We start from the raw sequence: 26,848 nt of genomic DNA on the forward strand, positions 1-26,848 counted from the left end.
TGAGCACCCCCAATATTGAGCAATTGCCTTGACATTATCCAAGGAAGGGTCATTTGTAATGGGTTTATCTCCCCCAGTCGTTCTGAAGAGTTGGCTCCTATGTGCACATGTATTTTACATATGAACCTTCATATACAGGTATATGTGTACAGAGAGTAAATAGATGTAATATACAACATGTCTGCATGTGTTTTTTTAACTATTCTTCGATTATTTTAAAATGTTTCAGTCTCTGGACACGGTCCCCTTGGAATCAGACATGATCCAGCAAATGTCGCTTTTCTCCCAATGTTTCTCTCTTTCCATTTAGCTCTCTTTAAAAGAAATATATAGATCTTGTTGTGTATGATATGATGTGCAATTAAACCATCACCTAATCTGGCCACAGCTTCCCCTTGTGTATAACCTCTGCTTTTCTGTCTAGAGCAACCACAGAGCAGGAGGAGAAGGAGGGGCGGCTGGGGAGAGCGACAAGTCTGCTCAACCAGAATCACGGATAGAAGTCACTTAACAAACCCCACCCCACCTCTTACCCTTTATAACCATCCCCTCTCCCCCCCCCCCCCCCCTTTTCAATAAGCTTCATTCATTAAGGGTTAAAGTAGAGGTATAAACTGAGAGGCCATACACAAACAATATTATTACAGTATTATGCAGAATATTAATACTGGATCAACTGTAATATTATTACAGGGCATGTCACATTATAATTTGAACAGTGTGGAATATGCAGAGACAGTAAAATTGTCTCTGTATTGTGTGTGACACAATACCATAGCCCTTGTGTAATAGAGGCCAAGATTACACCAACCATCTGAAAAGCATCTCTAACAATACAGACCTCAAATTCCTGCATCCTTTTGGGGCCTGAACCACACCCTTAAAGATTCCCAGCCTTAGGATGAACCTTATCCTTCCCCCTTCCCTTCCCCGTGCCCCCCTCTCCCCCCCAACCAGAACCTTTTTCTCCCTCTCTTCCCAGGTAGTTGCTACAGGTACAAGAGAGTGATCCTTAATCCTCACCTTTTGTTCCCCTTCCATAGATTTTAAAATAAATGACGATGATTTATTATTTCACCTCCTGGTTTGCTTTATCAGTGGTTGTCCAAATCTGGATTCCCCTTCTCTGAGAGTCTTACCCCCCTCCCCCCAACACACACCCCTTCCTGTTTATCTCATTTTCTTTCCCCCTGCAGATGGAGGTGGTGAGTACTTTCAAGAGAAGCGGCTCGTTTCAGGGGGCTGTGCGCCGGCGGTCCTCCGTCCTCAGCCAGCTCCACGACGTAACCAATCTTTCTACCCCCACTCACGTTATTCTCTCTGCTGCCAATGTTGGGAGTGAGTTCCTATTTCCTTACTGCTCCGTCAAGTGATACCTTTAAAAACTTCTTTAGCATTGCACTTTCTTCTCTCTCCTGTTTATTTTATGTTTAATTCTCCAGTCTTGTGATTCGTTTTGCTCTTTCTTTTGCCTGCTTTCCTTTGTAAGCTTTTGCATCATATGAAGGGTGTGCAGGGGAGAATTGTGGCTGATCTTTGTGGTATTTCATTTGCTGTTTATATTATCGATTTCAATGTCGTTTTAGCACGCACTGTTTCATTGTAACATTTGCTCGCATGAAAAAAACACGTGCTAAATGAAATGCCAGACATACTTTTAATATGAATTATTTTGTTTAGCATGTAATGTTTTGTGCGTGCTAAACAAAACAGCACATGCTAAGCTGAAATAAAACTCAACTAAACAAAAGTATACATCCTCACTTCATAGGATCCTTTCTGCGTCAGTTTTTTCTTAATCTTTTGCCTTGTACCATTTCTATTTATCTTCGCTTTGGTTATTTATTTTTTGTGTCATATGATTTCTTTTACTAACCAGTTGCTTCATGCTGTCTTTATTCATCTCTTGTTTCACCTGCTGTGTGTTTTTAACCAGTTGCATGATATGGCATAATTTTCTTTTTTTTTTAATCTCTTGATTTTTATTTTATTTTTTCATATTCTCATGGTGTGGTTACCTCTTTTATACAGTAGAGGTGGTGTATAATTTCCAAAGCCATATTCCTCTTTATAACCATGCAGCTCTCTTTGTTCTGTATGTGCATTGCACTGTTATCTGCCTCCTTAGAGACCGCATACCCTGTGGCTTTAAAAAAAAAAAAAAGTTTATTCCATTAGTGATTGGATGAACCTCACGTTTTCTTTTTATCCCACTTCAGCTCTATGTCTTGTTCTTCTATGCTGAATCTTGATACTATCGTCGTGCTGCTACCTATCCTTATGTGTCTTTTGAAGTGGCTGTACAGGTTTGCTAAAAAAAAAAATATCAGTAATGAAAAAAATTCTGATTTCTTTTCTCTTATATTAAGCAGCAAGATGGTTTTTGTAATAACAATGTTAACCGCACCCAGGGGCTAATCCTTTAGGCTGCGCTGAAGTTCTGCAATAAGGGGCCCTTTTACTAAGCCGCATTGGCGCCTACACCTGCCCAACACGTTCCAATTTGGAACTAACACACAGCTACCGCATGATATGGGCGCTAATTTCATTTTGTACGTGCATCCAGTAGGCGCGCTGTAAATTTTCTGGCGTGCAGCACAAACCGGGCGGTAATCGGCATTGTACACACGCTGACGATTACCACCCGAGACCTTACCGCTAAGGCAATGGATGGCGGTAAGGTCTGGGGGTCCAAAATGGACGCGTATCAGTTTTCATTTTGCCGCTCGTCCGTTTTCCGCTCCCCAAAAAAGGCCTTTTTTTGCAGCTGCGCTGGAAAATGAGATGCAGCGCAGGCCACTTTTCGGTGCACCTTAGTAAAAGGACCCCCTAATGCTTGTTAGCCCCCTCTTTCCTGCCCAGAGCGCTGCCCTGCATGCATCCTTCCTGTTCGTGATCTTGGCACCGATTCAAAATGGCCCCCGAGAGTTGGTCTCACGAGGTCACTTCAACTCTTGGTGGCCATTTTGAATTGGCACTGAGATCACGAACAGGAAGGATGCATGCAGGGCAGCGCTCCGAGCAGGAAAGAGGGGGCTCTTTCCTGCCCGAAGGCGGAAGAGGTCACTAGACCATCAGGGCAGTAGTAAGTAAGGGGAGGGGAGGCTAGCAATGTGCCCATTAGTCCGGATTTCTGGACAAACGGCCCCGCCCACCAGCCTGCCCATTTGTCCAGACATCCAGACAAATTGGCAAAACCCACCCAGTTGCCCGGGCATGTCCTCAAAAAGAGGACATGTCCGGGTAAATCCGGACATATGGTAACCCTACCCCTGTGGAACCAGTATTCAAAACATCTCTGGAATTAGCTTACCCCACGGAGCTGTGATCTTTGCGCGGAGTCAGATGAATGTTGGGGTGTTTACAAAATGGCTGCCGAGAGTTCCCGTGGCATTCATGCGGGTCTCAGCAGTCTTGTGAGACAGCAGCAGGAAGTCTCAGCAGCCATTTTTAAAACATGGCAGTGCCAGCCCCTGGCACACTAGCGGCAGCAGGCAGGAAAGAGTGGGATCCTTTCCTGCTCAGCTGCCATTAAACCACCAAGGTAGAACCGCCGGCAGCGGGCAACCAGGTAGAGACTCTGGGCCCTCAGGCACTGCCCGGTTGCCTAGGGTTACCATATGGCTCCAGAAAAAGGAGGACACATTGATCCAGTCCGGGTTTTGCTTCCGTTGAAAGCAATGGAAGTAGAACCCAGACTGGCTCAATCTGTCCTCCTTTTTCTGGAGCCATATGGTAACCCTACGGTTGCCTGAATGGTCAGTACACCCCTTGTATGACACATGTCTAACACATACCCTCATGAATTTTCTCCCCTAATTGAAATTAAACCTCCAGACTGCACACAGCAGTTTACACACTGAAAAGCCAGAGGATGATGATCAGTTGCCATGTCAGAGTTCTGTCAGTGGTCAAACTGCCTGGCTAAGATGCCATCTTGTTTGAATCTGGGATAAAAAGAGGGAAAGAGCTGTAATTCTGTGGCTAGATTATTTATATTTGTTACACCTGGAGACTATTCCTAATATTTATGTAGGGGGAGGTCTGTTGAGACAAAGGATCCACTTAAAGGAATGATCTGCTATAAAAGAAATATAAATATATGCTCTGCAATATTTAAAATATTTAAAAAAATCCTTTGTCTCAATCAGTTTAAAATTATTTGGGGGTGATATTCAGCTGGTGGTGGTCAGCATTTTTGTCTATCTAAATTAGCCCCTGATATTCTGTGCCAGGCCATGTACGGGTACTGGCACTGAATTACTAAATATCCGGTGCTAATTTGAGTGGGACTGGCTGCTGCAGCTTATGCAGTTCCTAGCCGATATTCAGTCAGAGACCGCATAAGACAATTATGTGGGCCCCGGCTGAATATTGACTGGGACTCACATAAGCTCCAGCAGCCATCCCCACTTAAATTAGCCCCAGAAAAGCCTTTAAGAGGTCCTCCAATCCCCCTCCCTGGCACAGGAGTGCCGTAATTTCCTTTCCCCCCCCCCCCCCCCCCCCCCCCCACGGGAGCCATTTAAACCCAATTACGCAACTCTCTCTCCACCCTTGCAACATGCAGGATAGCCCCTCCCCCCCCCCCCCCCCCGAGACTACCTGCAATCCTTGATGGTCCAGCAGAGTCGTAGGGCAAGAATGAAGCCCTCTCGTTGCAACCATTGTGGAATGGCAGCCGCTAGCAGCAGAAGCATGTGGGCTTCACTCTTGCCCCCACTGGACCACGAAAGATTGTAGGTATGCCCAGATGGGTCAATCCTGCATGTTTAGGGTTACCATATGTGTGGAGACAAAAAAAAAAAAAAAGAGGACAGAAAAAATAAAAAAGGAGTGGAGGAGTGGCCTAGTGGTTAGGGTGGTGGACTTTGGTCCTGGGGAACTGAGGAACTGAGTTCGATTCCCACTTCAGGCACAGGCAGCTCCTTGTGACTCTGGGCAAGTCACTTAACCCTCCATTGCCCCATGTAAGCCACAGTGAGCCTGCCATGAGTGGGAAAGCGCGGGGTACAAATGTAACAAAAAAAAACTATTTAATCATAGTTAATGAACACACATCAAACAATGACTTATTTACAGCACAGCAATAGACAATCTATACTCAGAAACTTCCGGATTTGAGTTTGATTGAGTATGAGCCCAGGCATACTTAACAGAAGAGCACATAGACCTCAACAACTTTGGCTGGCTTCTGAAATACACATGAAAGTCTTCGCAAGACATATGCTTAAAGTTGTGCTGCACAGACAAATTTCCTTTGACAGATTCAACCAGCAGGGGAACAGAGAGGTGATCAGCACTTCATTTCTTTCTCTTTAGCACCCCCATATGCCAGGTCTACTAATAAGCTAAAGATGGTTTCTCTCATTATGTGGGTTGGTGTGTTGGTCATAGGCACATAAAAGAGAAAGAAGGCATTTCCCTAAAAATTAAAAATCCTGGAGGACATATCTGAAGATGCCCCAAAAAGGACATATGGTAACCCTATGCATGTTGCAAGGGTGGGAGGGGGTAAGAGGGTTCCAAGATCAGGGAGGGGTGGAGGATCCCGTATTGAGGGGGATCGGAGGGCTCCCATATCAGGGGGTAGGGGGCATCAGAGGGCTTCTTAAAAGCTTTTCAGTTACGTGGGTCCCAGCTGATATTCAGTCCTGGGGCTTGCATAGCTAAGCGGGTGAATTCAGGATAGCTGAATATTGTTGGTACCCGCATACCTGTCAGCTCCTCCCCAACACCAGCCCCATTACTGCCCCTGACCTGCGCAGTTTTTTGATGGGCCAGTCAGAGCTGATATTCAGCAGCACTGCCTTGTTAAGTGCAACTAAATATTGGCGGTTGAGCAGCCCTGAGCGTTTTTAAGTGGGCAGAAGCCTCTCCTGCCCACTTAAATTGCTTTGAATATCAATCAGTTTATGTCTTCCGCCTCCCCCGTGTATCCCTGTCACCACATAGGGAGAAGCGAATGTCCAAAACCATTCCTCTGTTTTACCCACAAATATGGGCTATTTGAAAACTGGTGGAAATGTTCTGAAAGGTGGGGATGGTGCACTTTTTAATCATAAAATTTAACCACTGAAAAAAGAGGTGTGAATGTCTGCAGGTACCTTTTCCTCTGCTAATTTTCAACGTGAAAGTACACACGTACTTTCACTTTGAGAACTGGTGCAAAGTTCACAAATAAAAAGTGCCCTCAGACTTTGCAGCTATGTAGGCAGTGTGAACATTGACAGAGCAATTATTAAGCATTTTAGCTTCCAGGAAGGCAAGTGGATTTGTGTACCCATGCTGTTCAATGCTTCTCCTTCCCTCCAAACCCTTGTTTAGTCCCCAGTCTCTTTCTTCTTCTTCTCCAAACCAGAGAGGACAGTATCTTCTTGCTGACTGTTCATCTGCTGCCAAGCCCACACTTGCATGTCTGTTCTTTTCGCACCCCCTCCCAACGTTTTATGCTCTGGGCAACTGCCCACTACGCCCCTCCCTCCCACCTCCATTACAGCCATGAAAACAGATCCCATATGGATGACATTATAGTTAACGATGCCATATGCAGCAGAATCCAGTTAGGTATTATTCTATGTGAAGTCATTACAACGCTCTTCAGCAGCTATTTGCTTTCAGAGGGCTTGTGACAGGAAATGGGGAGCAGGGCTAGATTAATCTGTTGGAGGGCCCTAGGCAAATAAACACTTTGGGCCTATCATCATAATATAAATACATTTTCAAATTCTCACAAATGGGCAGGGACACAGGGAGGGAAGGCCCAAAGGGAGGCAATCTACAGACTGCCGCTGCTGCGCTTCTTTCACATGGAGCAAGGTCGAGGTGTGGCGCTATGATTTTAATTCAGGGGGGCCTGGCCTGGTGGTGGATGGAGGGGGGCGGTGATGACGATGGCCTGGGGCGGCGGCGGGGCCCCGGGCCCAGTCTCTCGGCGACCCTGCAAATGGGGTTCTGCATGGTACTCACCACAGAGTAGAGAGTTGCACAGGGATAGAAGTTTCACCCGTCCCTGCTGGAATCTCCTCCATCCCTACCCATAAAACAAAAAGAACTCACTACTTCTGAAGGTTATTTAGTTTTTATTGAGTTTTAATGAAAATACAAGCACATGCATCCGTCAAAAGAAGTATAAAAAAAAAACTCCCCTCCCCATTCCCCAACCTCAAACGAAGAGGCTGACAACCAAGGAAGAGGACAATAACCAGTCAGTCAGGAATATCAGGTAGTTATTTCTTAAGTCCATACAGAAACAGAAGTCCGTCTACAGTATGTGGCTCCAGCTGTGACTGTCCATCCTTAAGAACACGCCCAGCCGATGAAGAAGATGATGGTACTCCAAAGACTCAGCTTCACAAAGATTTTTCCACTTTGTTGATTCTGACTTCCAGTAAGACAAGGTATCATCAGTGATTTCATCAGTAGTAGTCAAGTATGCATCAACCTGAGAAAAAGAATAGAGAAATTTTCCTCTACATTCATCTTCATATTGGGTTGTTGCAAGACAGATGAGTCTGGAGTGTCTGCTGCTGGCAACCTATCCACCATCTCTTTTAAGCTGAACAGCGCCTGTGCATATTAACTTGCACTAATGTTCCAAAGTTGTTTTTAAACCGTGGATCCAGCAAAGCAACGGTACAATGCAATTTATGAACTGTGAAGCATGTTAAGCAGATGAGTTTTCAGTTGCAAGATTATGCTACTTGCAGTAGCCTTTTCAGTGAAGTGCTTTTGCAGCTTTATTTTTGTAGGTAACCCCAAATGCAATGAAGGATTTTTGTTAGTAGAAAGGCATTTTGTGGCCACATCAACTGGTTCCAAAACTTGAATGACATCAGCCAAAAAGTCTTCTTTGATGAAGCCAGCAAATGGAGAAAATTTGTATTAAAACCTGGCTCAGTGCTCAGTGTATGATATGCAAAATTTGTTGCCACTGATTTTAGTGTTAATAGTACACTGTTCCATCGTGTTACTACACATTGCTTAAGTGTTGTTACCAACTGATTGTTAATTTTCATTCGTTTTGCCAGTCACTAGTTCTTTCAAGGTGTCAGTAAGTTTGGTTACCTCAAGTGGAAAACCAGTGCCATACAAATTTGTCTGCTGCAGTCTGCAACAAAACAAAATTCAAGTTGTGACATGAACATCCAATCTATTTGTATTCTTCAAAGGCAGACTTCATATTACCAGCATTGTCTGTAGTGAACACATTGTCTTGATATTGCTTGGTAAACTCATCCAGAATCGACTTCACTGTCAGTTTTATATTTTCAGAGGTATGATTTTCATCCAGTTGTCGAGTAGCCAAGATACATGATGCACTTTGCCAGTTATCAATATACTGTACAATCACAGTAATGTAGCTGTGGTTGCTTTGTTTGTGTGTCCAGAGGTCAGTTGTCACTCTGAACTACAGCACTAAAGCTAGCTTGTTGATGAGTATGATCTTCTCTTTCTCCACAACACCATCAAGATAACGAGAGACAGTTGACTCACAGGCCATGACTTGGTCCAGGTCAACATTCCCATTTTTAGCACCAGTGGGAGATAAGCTTCAATGCTAAATTCCTGAATCCAGCCCCTTAAACAATAGAAAAAGACCTCAAATCTTTTACTCACATGGCGACCACAATGTCTGCCACTTCAAATTTGATGTTCGCAGGTACTTTGTTGATATTATTTGATATAGAAAAGCCTGATATAGCTGTAATCTTTGTTGCTGGCATACGATTTGCAGAATAGTCCTTGTGAGCCTATAAACCAATGGTCCCATCATATGTTCTCCAAGAGAGAATTGTGTTGCATCTCGAGCAAAAAGGCACTTCTTTAGCATCAATCATTATTAATTTTTAAAAATTCAATATTCTTATCTTTATTTTTCATATATGAACTACGGTCATTGTTTGAGTCGACAAGTTTCTGAATTTCACCATTCTTTTCCATTGCCATAACAAAATTACACAGACAAAAGTACTGAGAAACCAAAGACTCTGTAAACAATACAACACAGGAGAAATACAAATAAAATGTATTTCCTACTGTATTGAGCAAAATGCAAGATTCCCAACACCTCCACCGTGGTCTGGCATCTCCCCTCTGCCCTTCCCAATCCCCCACCCCTCTCTGGTGGTCTAGCTTCTCTCCTCAGCCCCCCCCCCCCTTCCCAATCCCCTGATATAAAATAATGTTTTTACCAGGCGACTAGAGATGTTTTCTACAGTGAAGAAAGCCTCCGATATTTAAATATCAATGACAATTATTTCCACAATTCTAAGTGAAATTTCTGAAAGACTGCTGCAGGACAAAATTACTATAAATTGAGACTTTGCACTGCTTTAACAAGTATATTCGCTGTTGGCTGCTTTCACTCAGCTAAAAGACCTGCAAAATCCAATCTGGCAATTTTTTTTCAATTGGATAAACCTGTTAAAGCAGTGCATGTCCTTAATTTATAGTAGTTCTGTCCTGCACCAGCCCAGATTCTAGTGAAGTGGATTAGCAAAACCATATATTGCACGCTATTACATATTTATTTATTTATTTAACACATTTATATCCCACATTTTCCCACTTAGTTGCAGGCTTAATGTGGCTTACACAATACCATAGAGGTAGGCTCTGGTTCAATAATACAAATACATAGTATAGTAGTAAGCATGTAAGAAACATAAGTATAAAGCAATAAAGAAATAAAGAGAAAGCGGTGATATAAGTCTAGTATGGTCCATATTTTGCTGTGTCGCAGGAAGTAGAAAGTTAATTTCGGTCTTGGGGGTAGGCCTTCTTAAACAAGTTGGTTTTCAGTAGTTTCCTGAAGTTGAGATGGTTATGGATAGATCTCACGGTTTTGGGCAAAGCATTTCACAGTTGTGTACTTATGTAAGAAAAGCTGGATGCATAAGATGATTTGTATCTAAGTCCATTGCAGTCTGGATAATGCAGATTTAAATAATTATAATTACAGTATATATAACACTGGCTGGTTGAGGAAGGGGGCTGTTGTCTCCCCGATCCCTCTCCCCTCCCCCTGCCTCCTCTTCTGCAGTCTACTCTGCATTGCAAAGACATGCTGCAGCACATGAGCACAGCCATGCTCCCCCCAACCCCCATCCACCTCTTCTTCTGCAGAGTCTGCATTGCAAAGGCTTGCTGCATACCTCCAATCCCCCCTCCTCTTCTTCAGTCTACTCTGCATTGATAAGGCTCACAGCAACACACAAGCACAGCAATCCCCCCCTCCCCTCTCACTGCCTCCTCTTCTGCAGTCTACTGTACTCAGAGTAGACTGCAGAAGAAGAGGGGGATTGGAGGAGCATGGCTTTGTTTCCTATGCTGCAGTGAGGCTTTGCAATTGCAATGCAGAGTAGACTACTCTGCATTGCAAAGGCTTGCTGCAGCACTGGAGCACAACCAGGCCCCATATCACCTCCCCACCTCCTCAGCAGTCTGCAATATCTATCTACAAACTCCTTTGGTGATCATATTGTTTTGCTTGCTTCTTCCTGCAAGTATCCAAGCACTGTTCTCCAGTCCTCCTCAGTTTTGCCAAGCTGTAAGCGCTTAGAAGCATTGCAGACTGCATGAGATAAATGGGAGTATTTTGTTTGTATTTAACATGAGAGAGCTTGGGGAAGCAGACATTTTTTTTTTTTTTTGCAATATTTATCTTGTGGTCTTCATTTTATACCCTACAGTACAGTATTATTCTACTCATAAAGACTGATTCATTAATCAATTGTTGAATCTGTTTTAAAAAACAGAATTCTCAGATTTGGATTACACTTATCCCCAGCTTATTACTTGCTGTCCTTTCTTCCCTTTTTCTCTTTTCTTCTAGCTCCTTCAAAATATTCCTTTCATTTTTTTTAGTTTTTTTAGTTAAAGTAAGCATTTCTATTTTTTTTTTACTAATCCAAATTGTTCAAATATTTTCTAATTGGTAAGAAAACTGAATAACTTTCCACAAACATGTTTGCAGGTAATGAGACATACTATTGTTAATAATGTAGAGTTTATTTTGTTATCTTTTTAAGCAAAATTATAAAGTTATACAAAGCTGAGCTTTTCTGTATATTTTTTGGACCTTAGAGAGGGTTTCTATACTTGCTGCAATTGAGTGAACATTCAGAATTAAAGTTAATAACCAGTATTGTTGCTTGTTTCACAGAGTTCTCCTTGGCACATGCAAATATGCAAGAAAAATAAGACAGTAAACGTTTGAGTATGGGCCCATGTGTTTTGCTGAATGATGAAAACCTATTGCTTCATTCTTTTTTATTTGCTTTATTTTGGTTCATTTTTTCTTCTTCCAGTGAGACACATTTCCCTTCCCCTGCTTTATTACTTACAGTGAACCACAGTGCTTTATTACTACAGTGAATCACATGAATGAAATCCACTGATGACAAATACAAAAAAATCAAATTTAAAATATATTTCACCATAGAAGCTTTGGGCCTTGTTTTCTCTTTTTTTTTCTAGGAGTTCTTCAATGGTGACTGGTAAGATAATGATCTCTGTTGTAATGCTGTCATTTCAGGCTTGCCAGGAGTAGGATGTAGATCTTAGAATCAGTGTGAGACTCCTGTTTTAACATTAATTTTTCCTTTCTTTAAAGGAAAATGTACAAAAATAAAGCACTTGTCTATCCACTTCATATTAACTAGAGTATCTAGGGAATTAAGATTAACTACTTGTCCAAAGAATAAAGGGATTTGTCTCCAAATAAATTTAGAAAAATAGAAACTGAAAGCATCATAGCAGATCAAGACCAGGAACCACCTAATTTTCTCACTTCCCTTCCTACTACAATATTACAAGGCTCTAGTTTTGTCCTTACTTCTCCACTTCCAAGTATCCTTATTACTTGTTCTCTGCCTTCCTGTATTCTAATACAGATTTTGCCATCATCTCTTTTTAGCGCCTGTTTCTTGCACCGATCACCATGTAAAACAAGAAATGCTTTTTTGTGTTACTCCTCTTTAGAGAGGCGATTTCAGGAATATAGAACTTTCTTTCCTGATAAGCACACCAAGTCATAAAAAAGCAAGCTGAGGTTCATCTCTCCCTAACTAAAGTCTCCAGTGACAAAAGACCTTTACTCAGTAGAGCATAAGCTTCCAGTGCCATAGTCTTCATATTTTACCTGCATCAAAATCTTCAATGAGATCTTTTCAACCCCAAGGCAGCACATGAATTGCAGAGGGGTCCCTGAAAAGGTCTGTTCCATGCATGAAAGCCTGGTCTCCAGACACAGTGCCAAAACAATGAATGCTACAGTCTATGTTGAAAACCAAAGGAAATGCTTGAGCATATGGTTAAGTTGCACCTAATTTTCAAAAAGTAATTTGTACAGGTAAAAAGCATTTTAGCCCCATAGATCATGTTTCTGAAAACTGCCCTCCCTGTGGCTAAAAGTTCACATTACTTCATAGCACGCAAACTTTAGTCTCACTGAGACTAGGCCTTCCCAGAGCCAAGCTTAGATCACGGGAGGGAAATAATGTGTATAGATCACATTTGTAATCCTATACATATTATTGTCAATGATACAAAATAATCAGATCAAGTGTGTATTTTGGTTTGAAAATTAGCGTAAAGTCCATGGATTTTAGCATCCAAAAACTTTCTTCCAATGTGGATAATTTAAAACTTGCTATGTATAAGGACAAGATTTTAATTTCAGGGGGAAAAAATGCAAAAAAAACTTGCATATCCAATTACCTGGGTTAGTTTATGTTGAATTCCATTTCCTGGAACTATAAGACAGAGAAAATTTCCATGAGGAAACTGTGTAAACAAATTCTTCTGCCAAAGTGTTGCAGGATCATTGTTCTGATGGACTAAATTTAAAGATCAAACAAAAGTCCTGTAGAACTTTAGGTGAAAGATTTTGCTTGTACAGCGGTTTTCTGCTGAATATTTCTTTCCATAAGTTGCACAACATGAAATATTTGAGATGCAGATAGTATATTTAAAACTGGGCAAGCAAACCTGACTTGTAGGGGTTTTGTACATGTGTGTGCAAGAGGAGGGGTTGCCCTCCTCTTTGTTCACAACATTAATCTGGTCTTCATTTTGCACTAAGTGTGGTACATTAGCAATAGAGGAGATTTAAAAATTCCCAGGTTTCTACACTTATCAAAAGAGCTAAGGTACCTTAGCAGCTGCATTTCTTCTGTTTGAAGACAGGGAGGATAAGCGACTTCCCACTGTTGGATAGGGGAGACGGAGCCCAGGAACTTGTCTCTCACTACCAGTATGAATAGGGCAGGCACAGGTGGAGGGGGAAATGCATGTGGCATTGCAGAACAAGGTCAATCAAATATGGCCTGGAGTTTAAAATAAATAGCAACAAGGAAACAGAATGATCACATGCTCTGTCATATACCAATAACAGGAAAAACCTAGAGAAGCAAGCCTGAAATGAAATGAAATCGTTAAGCCCTTTGTGCCTTCTTTGTCTGTGAAAACTGAAATTATATTCTAAAATCAAAATATTCTTAAGGTTTTTTTCCCCCCTCCCTGATGCTTCCAGCTCTTAAGGAAGAGACAGATGAACTCGGTTTTCCCTGCTGCTCTGAACCAGATCTCCATCAATGGTTCCCTCCACTGTTCTCTCTCCCATATAATTATTACTATTATTTTTAGAGCTATAAATGTTTGCCTTAGTCGCATTCCACTTTTTTTTTAGCTTCTTTTTTCAGCGTTGCATTCTGTTTGCTGCCTGTCACCTTGGTGCACAGTTCCACATATAGGTTGTCTGCAGATGATGGGATTGTGGTGGCAGATGCTGCACCATGGGCTAAGCGCTGATGTGTGGAGGGGGCTCCTGGGGTTACTCTTGGGAGCCCACAGATAAATAGTTTTTCAGAAGACAGAGGGTGGCTCATTGAGTGGAGTAGAGCCCCTGGTTAAGAAACTGGTAAGGGCTTAGCAGGAGGTGATGGGGTTTGCAGCACCTTACCTTACATAACTGTTGAAAAGCACAGCTATTTCTGGGGTGAAACCTGGCAGCATTTTATAAAGTGTAAAGAAGTCATTTTCACGTCTCTGTGGCCACAGACGTGTTTAAGTGGCCTCTTATAAAATACTGACTGGCATAAAAACACGCATGATGACATGATGGCATGTACTTTCCCAGTAAGCATGTTCAGGGGCAGAGTTGCAAGTATGCATGTAGATTATAAAATATGTTAATCTATGCATGTGCCTGAATCATCAAGTCATAGACATTTACACCTGCTCAAGAGAAAGTGTAAATGTCTGTACCTGTAGGGTAGACGCAGTTTCTGCTGCTTATACTAGTATTTTGTAAAGACACCTACCCCCGTATTCTATATAGTGCGCCTAGCATTCCATGCTGAAATCCAAGCGTATTCTATAACAACCTGTGTAACTTAATTGGCTTAACAAAGCCAATCAGTGTTGTTGACAGTACATAACAAGCAATAACGAGCACTAATTGGCAATAATTAGAATTTATGTGCACAACTCCCTAAGCGTATTCTGTAACGCACTGCACCTAAATTTTAATGCGCGCAGGCAAAAAGGGGCATGGTTACGGGCAGGGAAATGGGTGTTTCATTGATGTTCTAAAATTTACATGCATCATTATAGAATATGGTCCTCTGCGCCTAAATCTACACACCGGGATTCACGCCACATTTTTGTTGGTGTAAATGAACGTGCATAGTTTTAGGCTCTAGGATATCAACTAAACGTATTCTGTGTACCGCACCTAAACCTAGGCACCGCTTATAGAATATGATTTTTCCCGCACATAATTTTTAAGCCCGGCGGTAGTTCCAGATTGGCGCATGCGAAACCTGTTGCCACACGTCAACCTTTTAATAAAAGGGCCCCTAAGTTACACACATAGGGGCCTCTTTTATAAAGCGGCAGTAAGCCCAATGCAGTCTTACTGCTCGCTAAAAAGGAAGTATCGCTGGGCTACCCCCAGCACACCATCTTATCTGCTGGGTTCGCACAGGAATCCATACCACCACCTCAATGGGTGGTGGTAAGAGCTTCCCCCCAAAATGGCCACGCAGCAAGTACTTCGCTTGCCACACGGCCATTTCCTGAAAAAAAAAAAAGAAAGACCTGCCTTTTACCGCTGCAGTAAAAGGGGGCCTCGGCGTGTGTCAAAAACACGCACCGATGCCAGTGCAGGCCCCCTTTTGCCGCAGCTTGGTAAAAGGCGAGCCATAACTGGTACAGCTTCCCATTTCCTGTCCATGATCCACCCATATGAACACCCCCTTTCACATATGCGCTAAAGTGAATATGCGCATATTTTATAGAATTGTGGCTCAAATCAAATACTAAATTTATTGGGGATACAATATTTGTCCCTGAAATATCAGATATATATAAAAGGAGAAAATCTACATAATCAAATCATTAAAAATGTTTTTAATTTAAAATGAAACGTGCAGGTGCTCAGGATCTTACATCAGTTTCAGCAACTCACTGAAACCAAGATTGGTGCTATGATTTAAATACTGGTTTCAGTAAGTTGCTGAAACTGATGTAACATTCTAAGCACCTGCACGTTTCATTTTAAATTAAAAAGAATGTTTTATTTGATTATATAGATTTTCCCTTTTTATATATAGAGAATTGTGGCTAGCACATACACTGGCAAGTGCCAGGTAGTAAGTAGAGCCTCTTATGTGCTAACATTCTGCAACGTATGCAGGTATTTCACACCTACCCATAGAATTGCCTTTCACGGTACCTATCAATCCTTATAAAACAGCTCTATTATAAAATTACCCTCATATTGGTCAGCAATTTAGAATAAGTGGACTGGCCGGTCTACAAACATTTCAAAAATGGGAAATCCTTCTTCGTTGTCCCCACTCTTGATGCAAAGCTACATACCTGAAATCAGCACTTCTGCAGAGAAAGTGCAGGCTTTAGGGCGATGCTGGAAACCTAGAAGCATGCACTCGCTATTGCACAGGTTAGACCATGAGGTTCTTCTCCTTGAGGATCCTGAGCACATGGGAAAGTTGAATATGTTTCTTCAAGGTCATGCAATTGGAGGCAGTGCGAGTGCAGCCAGTTTTCACCACTCTGTGCTTGAAACACACAAAACAGAGCAATGATGGGAAGAAGAGGGGGAATTTCTTTCATTGTTTTATAAAACTGAAGAGCAAAGGTTGACTGTAGCATGGCCCTGCTGCTGCAGACGGCTTTTAGCTTTGCAGACACCCATGCCCAAAGCCATCCCACAACTACATGCTGTCAGGAGCCTTCAAACCTACAGCTCAGCATTACATATCATTAAATGTCATATGTCATGCTATATTTTTTAATCTGCTTTCTCCATGGCTGCTTTCCTCCTTCCCTATTAAAAAAGCATGGACCTTGCATGCATAAATCTTCTCCCTATCTCCTCCCCAACTGCTTCGAAGGATCTGTCTGATGCCATTCCCTCTCCCCTTTAATACAGCAACGCTGGGTCTTTATACTCGAATGTTTACTGTGGGGGTAATGCATGGAGCTGTTCTTGCAGCTTCTTGGACTGGGGAGGGGGTGCACTTCCTCCGCTTCTCTGAGATTTGTTTTTGAAATTTAATTTCATGTACTTTGTCCTAGATGGATGATATATTTCCTGTGCATGCACAAGTAGGTGCAGAGGGGAGACACGGGAATTGGGGTGCTCTTTTGATATGAGACATACAGTCTGCAGCATGTGCCCCTGAAGGAGCTTCTGTCTGGACTAGCTTTCTCCCTGTCCGCTTTCCTTTTTTTTACGTTCTTTGCATAGCTCTTTGTTGCATGCTGTACTCAGGTGGGTGTCCAGGAGGTCTTGGTTTCTTGTTTTTTTTTTTTAAACTATTCCCTGTAAATGGGACCAAGTTTCTAAAAGCTGATCTAAGAACTTCCTTCTCCAAGGGCAGAGGAGGGGCACTGGACCAGAACCAGCTCTTGGCAGTACCTGCATTCCTCTTCCTATGGAAGTCATCCCTGTTCTAAGAACATTTTTCCATAGTCCCTGTTTGGTGCATCAAAACTACCCTCAATGACGTGAAACTTAAAGGCAGCAGAGAGAGATCAGTGCAGATCTGCTGTTTAAAACCAGCGCTAACTTTAAAATTGCCATTTGGGTTTTCATGTCGACCTTTAAATGCCACTTTTCACAAATAAAAATCATCCCTAAAATGCAGTAAATTTTCTTATGAAAATGGGCACCATCAGAATATACGATAACTGAGTGGCAGAACTGATTAATGCATATTTATCCTTCTGCCATAGACTCATCTGGCTGCTACCAGCTGAAAGGTCAGGGTTCCTTAAAATGAAATTTTGATACAATTTCTACACGCTAGACTGCAGCTTCATAATTCCTCCTGAGCAATTATTGCTTTGGGAGGGGGGGGGGGTCCAGAACCCAAGGTGGGGTGGGCACATTTTAGCCTGCTGACCCCCCCCCCCCCACCGCTTACCCTCCCCCGCCAGGTACCTTTGCTGGCGGGGTCCCCAACCCCCACCAGCCTTAGTCTTCTTCAGCACCGGTCTCCGGTGCGTTTGCTGATCTATGCTGTGAGTCCTGACACGTCCTGCATGCATAGACGTCAGTCAGGACTCACAGCACAGATCAGCGATCGTGCCGGAGACTGGCGCTGAAGAAGACTAAGGCTGGCGGGGGTTGAGGACCCCTGCCTGCAAAGGTACCTGGCGGCGGCAGGGGGGGAGTCGAAAGTAGAGGGGGCCGGGGCCAAATCTGTGGGGGCCCATGCCCCCGTGGCCCCACCTAGCTACGTCCCTGGTGTAAATAGTGTGTGTATTTTTAGAAATCCCTCCCCAATCTAACCAAGCCTACCTTTGAAAATTACCCTTGGGTAACATACATCTAAGTTCTCCTCAAGGGCTGCCAATCGTCATATCCCTAATGAATATGCACGAGAGATTTGCATACAGTGGAAGTAATAGGCATGCAGATCTCCTTCGTACAAATTCGTTAGGGATATTCTGACAACCTGACCAATTGGTGACCCTCGAGAACCAGGAGTGAAGATCAAAGGTCTTAGGGACAGGGGTGTAGCCAGACAACAGATTTTGGATGGGCCTAGGCAAGAAGTGGGTGGGCAACAAGTGTTCTCTCCACCCCCCCCCCCCCCAACCACCAAAAGTATATCTCAGCTGGCAGGAAAATGCTTCTTTCCACCTTGGCAGTCTTAAGTAGGCATGCGCTGAAAACTGAGCATGCACAGGTGCCAGTGTTGCAGGAATGGATGCATGAATTTGTGATGCTTCAGGAGTCAGACAGCACACACCAGTATGAGAGAAAAATCTTCTTTATTTGCCAGCAAACAAAGCAAGACATCAGTTCTAGCTCTCTTCTCCTCTGTCTCAGCTCTCTTCTTATGCTGTCTTCTCCTTCTTCTGTCTGTTCCTTCTGTCCTTCTCTTTCTTCTGAGCTCCTTCTGACGTAAACTGCTTCTGCTCCTACTTAAATAGGGTCCTAAGCCCTCCTCCTAGCCTAGCCCCCTTTACTCCCAATTGGTTAAGAAATTGATTGGCTACCTTGCCTCAACCAATCATTACTTTTGAAATATCAGTTACATAGGTTCCAGACATCCTAAACTGACCTCTGACCTGGGGCCCCTTAAGCCAGACATTTGGTCTCCAGTCTCTTACATGTTATTATGATTGATTTCTCATATTCCTAGTACTAACTGCTAACTAAACTCTGGCATTCATTAAAGAGGTCAAAAGCCAATCTTACTTAATAGCATACATATCAGGTTATTACTTCCAGGAGGCCAGTCCTACACTTAGCTATAATTAATCAAGGAGAAGAGAGCTGACTAGTTCTGACCTTTTTCACCTATCAGCTTATACATTGAACCAGCCAGAACTATGGCTAAGTCAAACCACATGTTGATCTCCTCAACTGCAGTCTTAAACAGCAGACAAAGAGTAATACAGAATTTAACAGATATTCTACACAGACACAAACCTTATTAATTTACACAGAATCAGTATTTCTTATAAGACATATTCTAAATATCAAAAACTTGTAAATACTAATCTATTGCCTCTCTCTCTCTAAATAGTATTTTCTATCTAAGCATTTTAAACTACAATTAATCATATGTCTGGCTCATTCCTTTATTCATTCATAATAGTTTACAGCTGTGCCAGCTAGCATTGGCAATTCACAAGGGACAGAGTTTCATTTCTCACTGACCTTTCCTAACCTTAGCTCGGCCAAGCTAGACATTGAAATAATATGAACCATCTGGCATACCTTCACTTTAGTTGCAAAGTAAAAAGTTAGAATTCTAACTTCAAGCTTTTAACAGAATTAACCCTTCATATGATTTCTTATATATGATTATGCCCTGGCTGCCTCACCAGTATCATGGAGAGTAGCATTTTCGTTAAACATGTGCTACTGTTGGGTGGGCCTGAGCTCTAAGTGGGTGGAGCCCAGCCCACCCAGGCCCACCTGTGGCTACGCCACTGCTTAGGGATCAATATTACTTACACTGAAAACAACAGTTTCCACAAATGCAGCTTGGATTCCTGTAAGACAGTTTGCACACTGAGGGGAAATTTTTCAGACAGCCCCTGTAGTGGCAGGTATCTTAGGAAGTTTGCAAAGGAACTGTTCACATTGTTTTCTCTTGAAGGGGCCCTTTTACTAAGCTGTGGTAGGGCTAACGCACTGGTAGCACAGACACCCGGCAGTAATTTTGAAGTCAGCACGCGCTATTTCCCGCGGTAGAAAATATTTAGCTAATTTCTACAGTGGTAGTGTTCCCGGCAGTAATAGGCAGCACGGCCACATTAGCACACGCTGTTTACTGCACAAGTAGCATGTGAGCCTTTACTGCTAGCTTAATGGGTGGCAGTACTTTTAATTTTAGCGCACAGCCATTTACCGCCCCGCTAAAAAAAAGCCCTTTTCCCAGCCACAGTAAAAAAAAATGGCCTAGCGCGAGCCAAATTCATGCATCCAGACTACCGCAGGCCACTTTTTACCGCAGCTTAATAAAAGGGCCCCTAAATTAGCAAGTGCAAAGGTTGCACATTAGAAGCATCCACTGGAGAGCGCCTATTCTAGAATGGCATCTGGGCATTCGGATTCTATTATAGAATACTAGCAAAAAAAACCCTGCGCATCTAAATGTAGGCAAGTCCACTTACACCAGGTCAAAGGCAAGCAATGTGCACAACTTCTAGCATTCTATAAGTTGCATGAATAAGTAGGAGACACACCCTTGCCCATCCAAGTCTTTGCCCCCTTGGAACTGTTGCCAAGCCCCTTACATGCCTACAGAATAGCGATTAGGCACTTTTACGCATAAGTGCCAGTTGCTCGTGCAGTTATAGAATTGCAATTTTGTGTGGGCAGTGGAATGGGGCAAAATGGCAATGCATACTTTTGAGAATAAAATGCATGCACACAGTCTTCCTTCTCCAGCCTAAACAGACTCACAGGGACGCCTCTTCTCAATATGCCAAAAACAGCACATGCCATGAAACGTGCGTGTAGCTTTGGCCACATCTGAAGAGAGCAGTTGTCAGCCAGGCCATTTTAGTTTACAAACTGTCCACCCCACCCCACCTCCGTCCTTTAGAAGAGTAGCTTAGCTTTTCCCTCCTTAAGAAGCAGTCAATTTGCAGTAGATTCTGCAAGCGCAGGGTCCTACTGTTCCCCACATGCATAGGTGTCAGCTTTGTGGGTGCAGTGGGTGCTTGAGCACCCCTAATATTAAACTAATTCCTTTACTTTGCCTAGGGAAGGGCAGTTTTTGTTAAGTTGAGCACCCCCAAAAGTTAGAAAAGTTGGCTCCTATGCTCACATGTACCTGCTTTCTGCAGAGGTCAGCATCTGAGGGGGAGGATCTTCCATGTGACTTTCTGTTTCCATGCAGGAAAGATCTTTTATATGATTGGCCCTTGCTATATGCGTGTATAAGTATGTGTGCTGTGATGGCATGTACTTATATGGGCACTGCGTGTAGGCATCCTCAAGGAAGTAGTTTGGAAGGAGGAGGGCTGCAGCTGCATGTATATGTATATTTTATAAAATACATGACTACATGTCTAGAGTGCTCACACACATTTACGCCTGCCCAGAGCACATAGGTGCCTAGGTTGCCTTTATAAAATAGACTTAATGTAGATGCCTTGTAAGGCTTTTCATACAGGGGTGGTATAAGAGTATCTGATGCCCTAAGCAAACTTTCAGCTATGTTCTCCCCAATCCCAATGTCCAGCATCTCTCCTTCCTTCCCCCTCATGTCCAGCATCTCCCTTTCTCTTGTCTATCCCCATGGTGACCGTTATCCTCTCTTCCCTACCCAGTAGTTCCCCTTCCCTACCCCCTGTGTCCAGCATCTACCCTTCCTTCTCCCTCATGTCCAGCATCTCACGTTCCCTTGACTATTCCCATGGTGACAATTATCTTCCCTTTCCTGTCCAGCAGCTCCCCTTCCTTATTCTCCCTCTCTTACAGTCTAGCATCTCTAATTCTCTACCCTACCCACCCACCCCTAGGATTCCGACATTTCCTCTTCTCTTTCTCCAGCATCTTCCCGTCCCTATTTTCCCAACTCAGGTTTCCACCATTTACCCTTTCCACCCTCCACAAGCTCATCAACTCCTGTTCCCTTCCTTACCGCCATTCAGCATATCTCTCACCTCTGTCCTTCACTTTCCCTTGCCAAGCCTGTTTCCTCCTCTACTCCACTGCTGCAGCTGCTCCAGAGTTATTAAAAAATGTGAGCACACAGCATGGAGCCTTGAGCACATGCCGACACTTAAGGGTCTGCCACATTTTACCCCTTCCAACACAAACTTCCTGTCACCAGGGGCAGGGCATGGTAGGCCTTTGAGCACCAGCAGATGCTTGAGGGCCTCATCCTGCACTCTCACATTTTTTAAGTAACTAGCAGCCAGTCCTTTTCATCTTGCCAGTGGCAGTGCTATGCCACCACTTCTTAAATCCTGCCACCTTATGCTTATTCTGTCTAGTGATTGGACTGGCCTTGTTTTCACATAGGTGTCCTGTTATAAAACCAAATCCATTAAGTTCCTTCCATATAGGTTTCCAGGAACTGGAGTAGTTTTCAGGCTTTTGTCCCAGCTATCATTTTCTCTCTGCTTGGTGATTGATTGGACAGAGCAGGGAACAAGTTTATGCAATTTTAAATTACACCACATTCTGCATTCATGTACTTCTTGTATAAACAACCATATGCCAACATTATCAAAGAAGTATTTGAGATGTTTCAATTATTAATAAATATTAAAGGAACCACAACGCTGTTGTTATATGTCAAGTACAAGGAGAAAAGGCCCTCATATGGCTAATAATCTTTTAACAACAGATTTGTGTTTCCCAAACAGGATAATCAAAATTCCCCTCAACTCTTAATTTGCAACCAAATATACAGTCAGCTATTTACCTTGTGTAGCTTCAAACAAGTAGTTTGATCCCAGTGAAGATTCTCAGAACTGTTCCAAGCTGCAGGTCTTTCTCTACCTGGTCTACAGCAGTGATTCTCAACCCAGTTCTCAGGACACACTCAGCCAATCAGGTTTTCAGCATACCCAGAATTAATATGCATGAGGTAGATTTGACTGCAATGGAGGTAGTGCATGCAAATTTATCTCATGCATATTCATTGCACAAATTAAAAAAGGCCACTATGTATAAATATTAAATATATTTCACAACTTTATTATCAACATCTTTCCTGAACTGTACTTTAAAAAAACTTGCACCACAATCACTCAAATGTGCTAGTTGTGATCAAACAAACAAACAAGAGATTCTTGGTAATGTATTCCTATGTTATTACCTAGCATTATCTCTTATCTCAAAGTCCGTTATTAAAATTGTCCATCCTACTAATGGAAACTCTAGTCCACTCTTAAGTTGATCTCGCAGTTCCTTCTTCGTTCTCCTTCATGCGATTTATAACTCGCACTGTACCAATAATTAGGATGCAACTCTTGATGTAGTTCCAATGTCCTTCGATATCCCTGCTATATCAATTCTCACTATATTCCACACTAGCACACTGAAGGACTTGTAAGACCGCTTGTCTTGCACTCAACCCTTCGTCTTGCACTCTACATGGGTCCATGTTTCGCCATTAGCCGCATCATCAGGAGTCAAGACTAAAATTAAAAACTCATAATCAACTATACAACTTCATTACCCCTTGCTATCAAAAACCTACTTACATAGAACCATTTAACCTACCTTAAAGATAATATTCATCCCAACTCTCGGACACATCCAAGATGAATAAAAACCGGCAGTAGAAAGCAAGGAGTGCAGTCCACAAAAAGAATTGCTATTCCACTAGCATATGGTGTGTTTGGATGTGCATTTAATACCTTTACATAGTGTTATACTGTATAGGAGCATTAAGAACTGTGGTCCAGATTTTAGTGACATCTACTATGAACAAATTCTAAAGATCCTGATGCAGGCATATGTTCATGCTGAAACACAGCTGTGTCAGGTCATAGAATTATTGTTGGCAATAAAGGATTCCTGGTTCCTATTCTTGCTGTGGACTCCACTCCTTGCTTTCGACTTGGATTTTTTCCACTCATGGAAGATTTTCCTTCTTTTATTTGCAGCTCGTAAAAACAGGAAGTATAAATATCACTTGCTAGAAATTTGGACTGTCAGCAGATGTGACACCACATATACCATATAGCCTTACACATGTATCCACTCTATCTCCTTATTTAGACCAACTGGTCCTACTGTGTTCCATAAGTAAATCAGGTCATCTTTTATCAAACCACACTAGCAGTTCCCATGCAGCAATGCTGACGGAGCCCACTGGGAAAGAGACCCTCAATTTCTGTTCCTTACATGTTAAAGTGGCCGAGTGGTTAGAGTGGTGGACTTTGGTCCTGGGGAACTGAGTTCGATTCCCACTTCAGGCACAGGCAGCTCCTTGTGACTCTGGGCAAGTCACTTAACCCTCCATTGCCCCATGTAAGCCGCATTGAGCCTGCCATGAGTGGGAAAGCGCGGGGTACAAATGTAACAAAAATAAAAATTAATGAAATGTTACCTCCTCTCTTAAGTTCTATTTGCATTAATACAACAAATTGCAGTTCATTAATCTGATGACTGGCTGCAATCCAATATTCTACAAGCACGGCCTCCAAATGATTAACCCTCAAATTGCTAAGATGTTGAGCTATTCTTTGCTTAATTGGTCTCTTGGGTTGTCCAATATACCACTTCTGGCAAGGACATTTGATACCATATATTACCTGCTTTGAATTACAATCAGTATGAGATAATAATTTAACATTCTTGTCTGTGCCCGGGATCTTTACTTTATCAGTTTCGATACCATAACTACAGTATACACAATGTCTACATTTTTTTTTAAATTTTATTTATATACACATGTGGATTTACTCCCGGGCCATAAGCTTCTGCTTCTTCAGCTTTTTCTGAGATATCTTTTTCTTCTGAGCAACTTCCTCCTCTAGCTTGGGCATGAGCACGGTAGGTCCGTCTACGCATCTTAGGGGCCTTGTTCACCTGGATGTGCTCAATGACCAAGGAGTAAACATCGAGACCTTTGAGCTCAGCATTGCTTTCAGCATTTTTAAGCATGTGTAGCAGGAAATCTGCGCTCTATTTAGGCCAGCGTCCCTGTGTCCAGCCCCACTGTTTGGCCTGGGCACACCTGCCAACGCCTCCATTGTAACGTTGAAAGGGAACACACTGCTTCTTTAAGGTCACATCCTTTAGATACTTGGTAGCTTTGCGAATGTGCATGCCCTTGATAGCTTGGGCAGCCTCACGAGTGTTCTTGAAGTGCACTCGAAGTTTGGAACCCCTTGCTTTACATGACTTAGTGGAGTTCTCTGGGTCAAGAGAATAGCGGACCATTTTTAGAGATTAACTCAGGCCGCGTAAGGAAAAAGTACAATGTCTGCATTTAAAGTGGTCCCTGATTCTAGGTTCACCCTTGTGTAAATCTACTGCCACTCAATAGTTCACTCAAATTATGTCCCTGAGTGTATACAAATTTAGGATATGCAGAGAATTGTGGATGTAATGAAAGTATTGACCAATGCTTACAAATGTCGTTGCCAGAAATGGTATATTGGACAAACCAGAGACCAATTAAGCAAAGAACAACTCAACATTTTAGCAATTTGAGGGGGTTAATCGTTTGGAGGCTCTGCTTATAGAACATTGGCTTGCAGCCAATCATCAGATTAATAAATTGCAATTTGTTGTATTAATATAAATAGAACTTAATAGAGGAGAAAACATCGAAGCACTGAATAAAGACCCAACTCTTTATTCGGCTGTGTTTCGGCGGTCAGTCTGCCTGCATCAGGGGTCTGATACACGCACTATACAAATTAAAATGAATACACAATAAACAAAATACAAAGAAGAAATTAGTGATTCATAAAAATACATCAATAAAAACATCAATACAAATCAAGAACTGACTGAAAAAAATATATAAGTAGTGATGAACTATATGATGGAACATAAAATGGGAACTTGATATACTGCTTGTGCTTTTTTTAACTACATTCAAAGCAGTTTACATAGTATATACCGCACCTTGAGTATTGTGTTCAATTCTGGTTGCCGCATCTCAAGAAAGATATAGTAGAATTGGAAAAGGTGCAGCGAAGGGCGACTAAAATGATAGCGGGGTTGGGATGACTTCCCTATGAAGAAAGACTAAGGAGGCTAGGGCTTTTCAGCTTGGAGAAGAGACGGCTGAGAGGAGACATGATAGAGGTATATAAAATAATGAGTGGAGTGGAACAGGTGGATGTGAAGCGTCTGTTCACGCTTTCCAAAAATACTAGGACTAGGGGGCATGCGATGAAACTACAGTGTAGTAAATTTAAAACAAATCGGATAAAATTTTTCTTCACCCAACGCGTAATTAAACTCTGGAATTTGTTGCTGGAGAACGTGGTGAAAGCGCTTAGCTTGGCAGAGTTTAAAAAGGGCTTAGACGGTTTCCTAAAGAACAAGTCCATAAACCACTACTAAATGGACTTGGGAAAAATCCACAATTCCAGGAATAACATGTATAGAATGTTTGTATGTTTGGGAAGCTTGCCAGGTGCCCTTGGCCTGGATTGGCCGCTGTCGTGGACAGGATGCTGGGCTCGATGGACCCTTGGTCTTTTCCCAGTGTGGCATTACTTATGTACCGGTACATGGGGTAATAGAGGGTTAAGTGACTTGCCAAGAGTCATAAGAAGCTGCAGTGGGAATTGAACCCAGTTCCCCAGGATCAAAGTCCACTGCACTAACCACTAGGCTACACTTCCACTCTGCATAGGCCCTTAAAGGATAAATACAAATATTGATAATGTATGGGACACAAAGCCACATGACTGTAATGCAAAGTGATGAGTGATTTACTCATCTCTAGAGAATAATGTGTTGATTCTAGTGCTAGAAAGAGACGCATCACATAAGGAGAAAGATATAACCTTAAAAAGTCCTGCTAAATACAAGGTCAATGCTTGTGACTACATAGAAAACTACTCTTTAAAAACAACAAACAAACACCAGCAGCTTGAAAGTCACCAAAGCCGGTTATCCTGGCAAGCAGCTATAAACCTGGCCGGTTAAAGACAAAACCGACAGAAAACAAAAAGAAAATTACTTAAAACATCGGAAGGAGGGCACATAGTCATTGCAAAGCTTGACCACAGCTACGTAGATAAGGAATATATAAATATATGAAAAAGTGTGTAAAAATGAATCCAGGAGTTAAAAGTGGCAGGCTAGAAGGCGCCAGAATGACTAGTCTTCAAAACCAGTTATGAATATAGCTGGTAAGTC

At 42.5% G+C, this 26,848-nt stretch overlaps 1 protein-coding gene and 1 pseudogene across 5 annotated transcripts in view; one reads left to right on the forward strand and one right to left on the reverse strand.

Moving 5' to 3' along the window:
• Positions 1–26,848, forward strand: part of ATP2B3 (ATPase plasma membrane Ca2+ transporting 3) — a 241,941-nt gene that overhangs the window by 194,807 nt on the left and 20,286 nt on the right. Inside the window, exon 20 of one of the 5 annotated variants that reach the window (XM_030194059.1) lies at positions 1,197–1,283. The exons of 3 other annotated variants lie outside the window; for them this stretch is intronic. In XM_030194059.1, coding sequence (XP_030049919.1) covers positions 1,197–1,283 — 87 coding nt within the window. Of the gene's footprint in view, positions 1–1,196; positions 1,311–26,848 lie in introns of all 5 variants that reach the window. One more of the 5 variants, XM_030194058.1, reaches the window with a different exon arrangement.
• Positions 24,399–24,934, reverse strand: LOC115463498 (annotated as a pseudogene).

This window comes from Microcaecilia unicolor, chromosome 2 (assembly GCF_901765095.1).
Source record: "Microcaecilia unicolor chromosome 2, aMicUni1.1, whole genome shotgun sequence".
Lineage (NCBI taxonomy): Eukaryota > Metazoa > Chordata > Amphibia > Gymnophiona > Siphonopidae > Microcaecilia > Microcaecilia unicolor.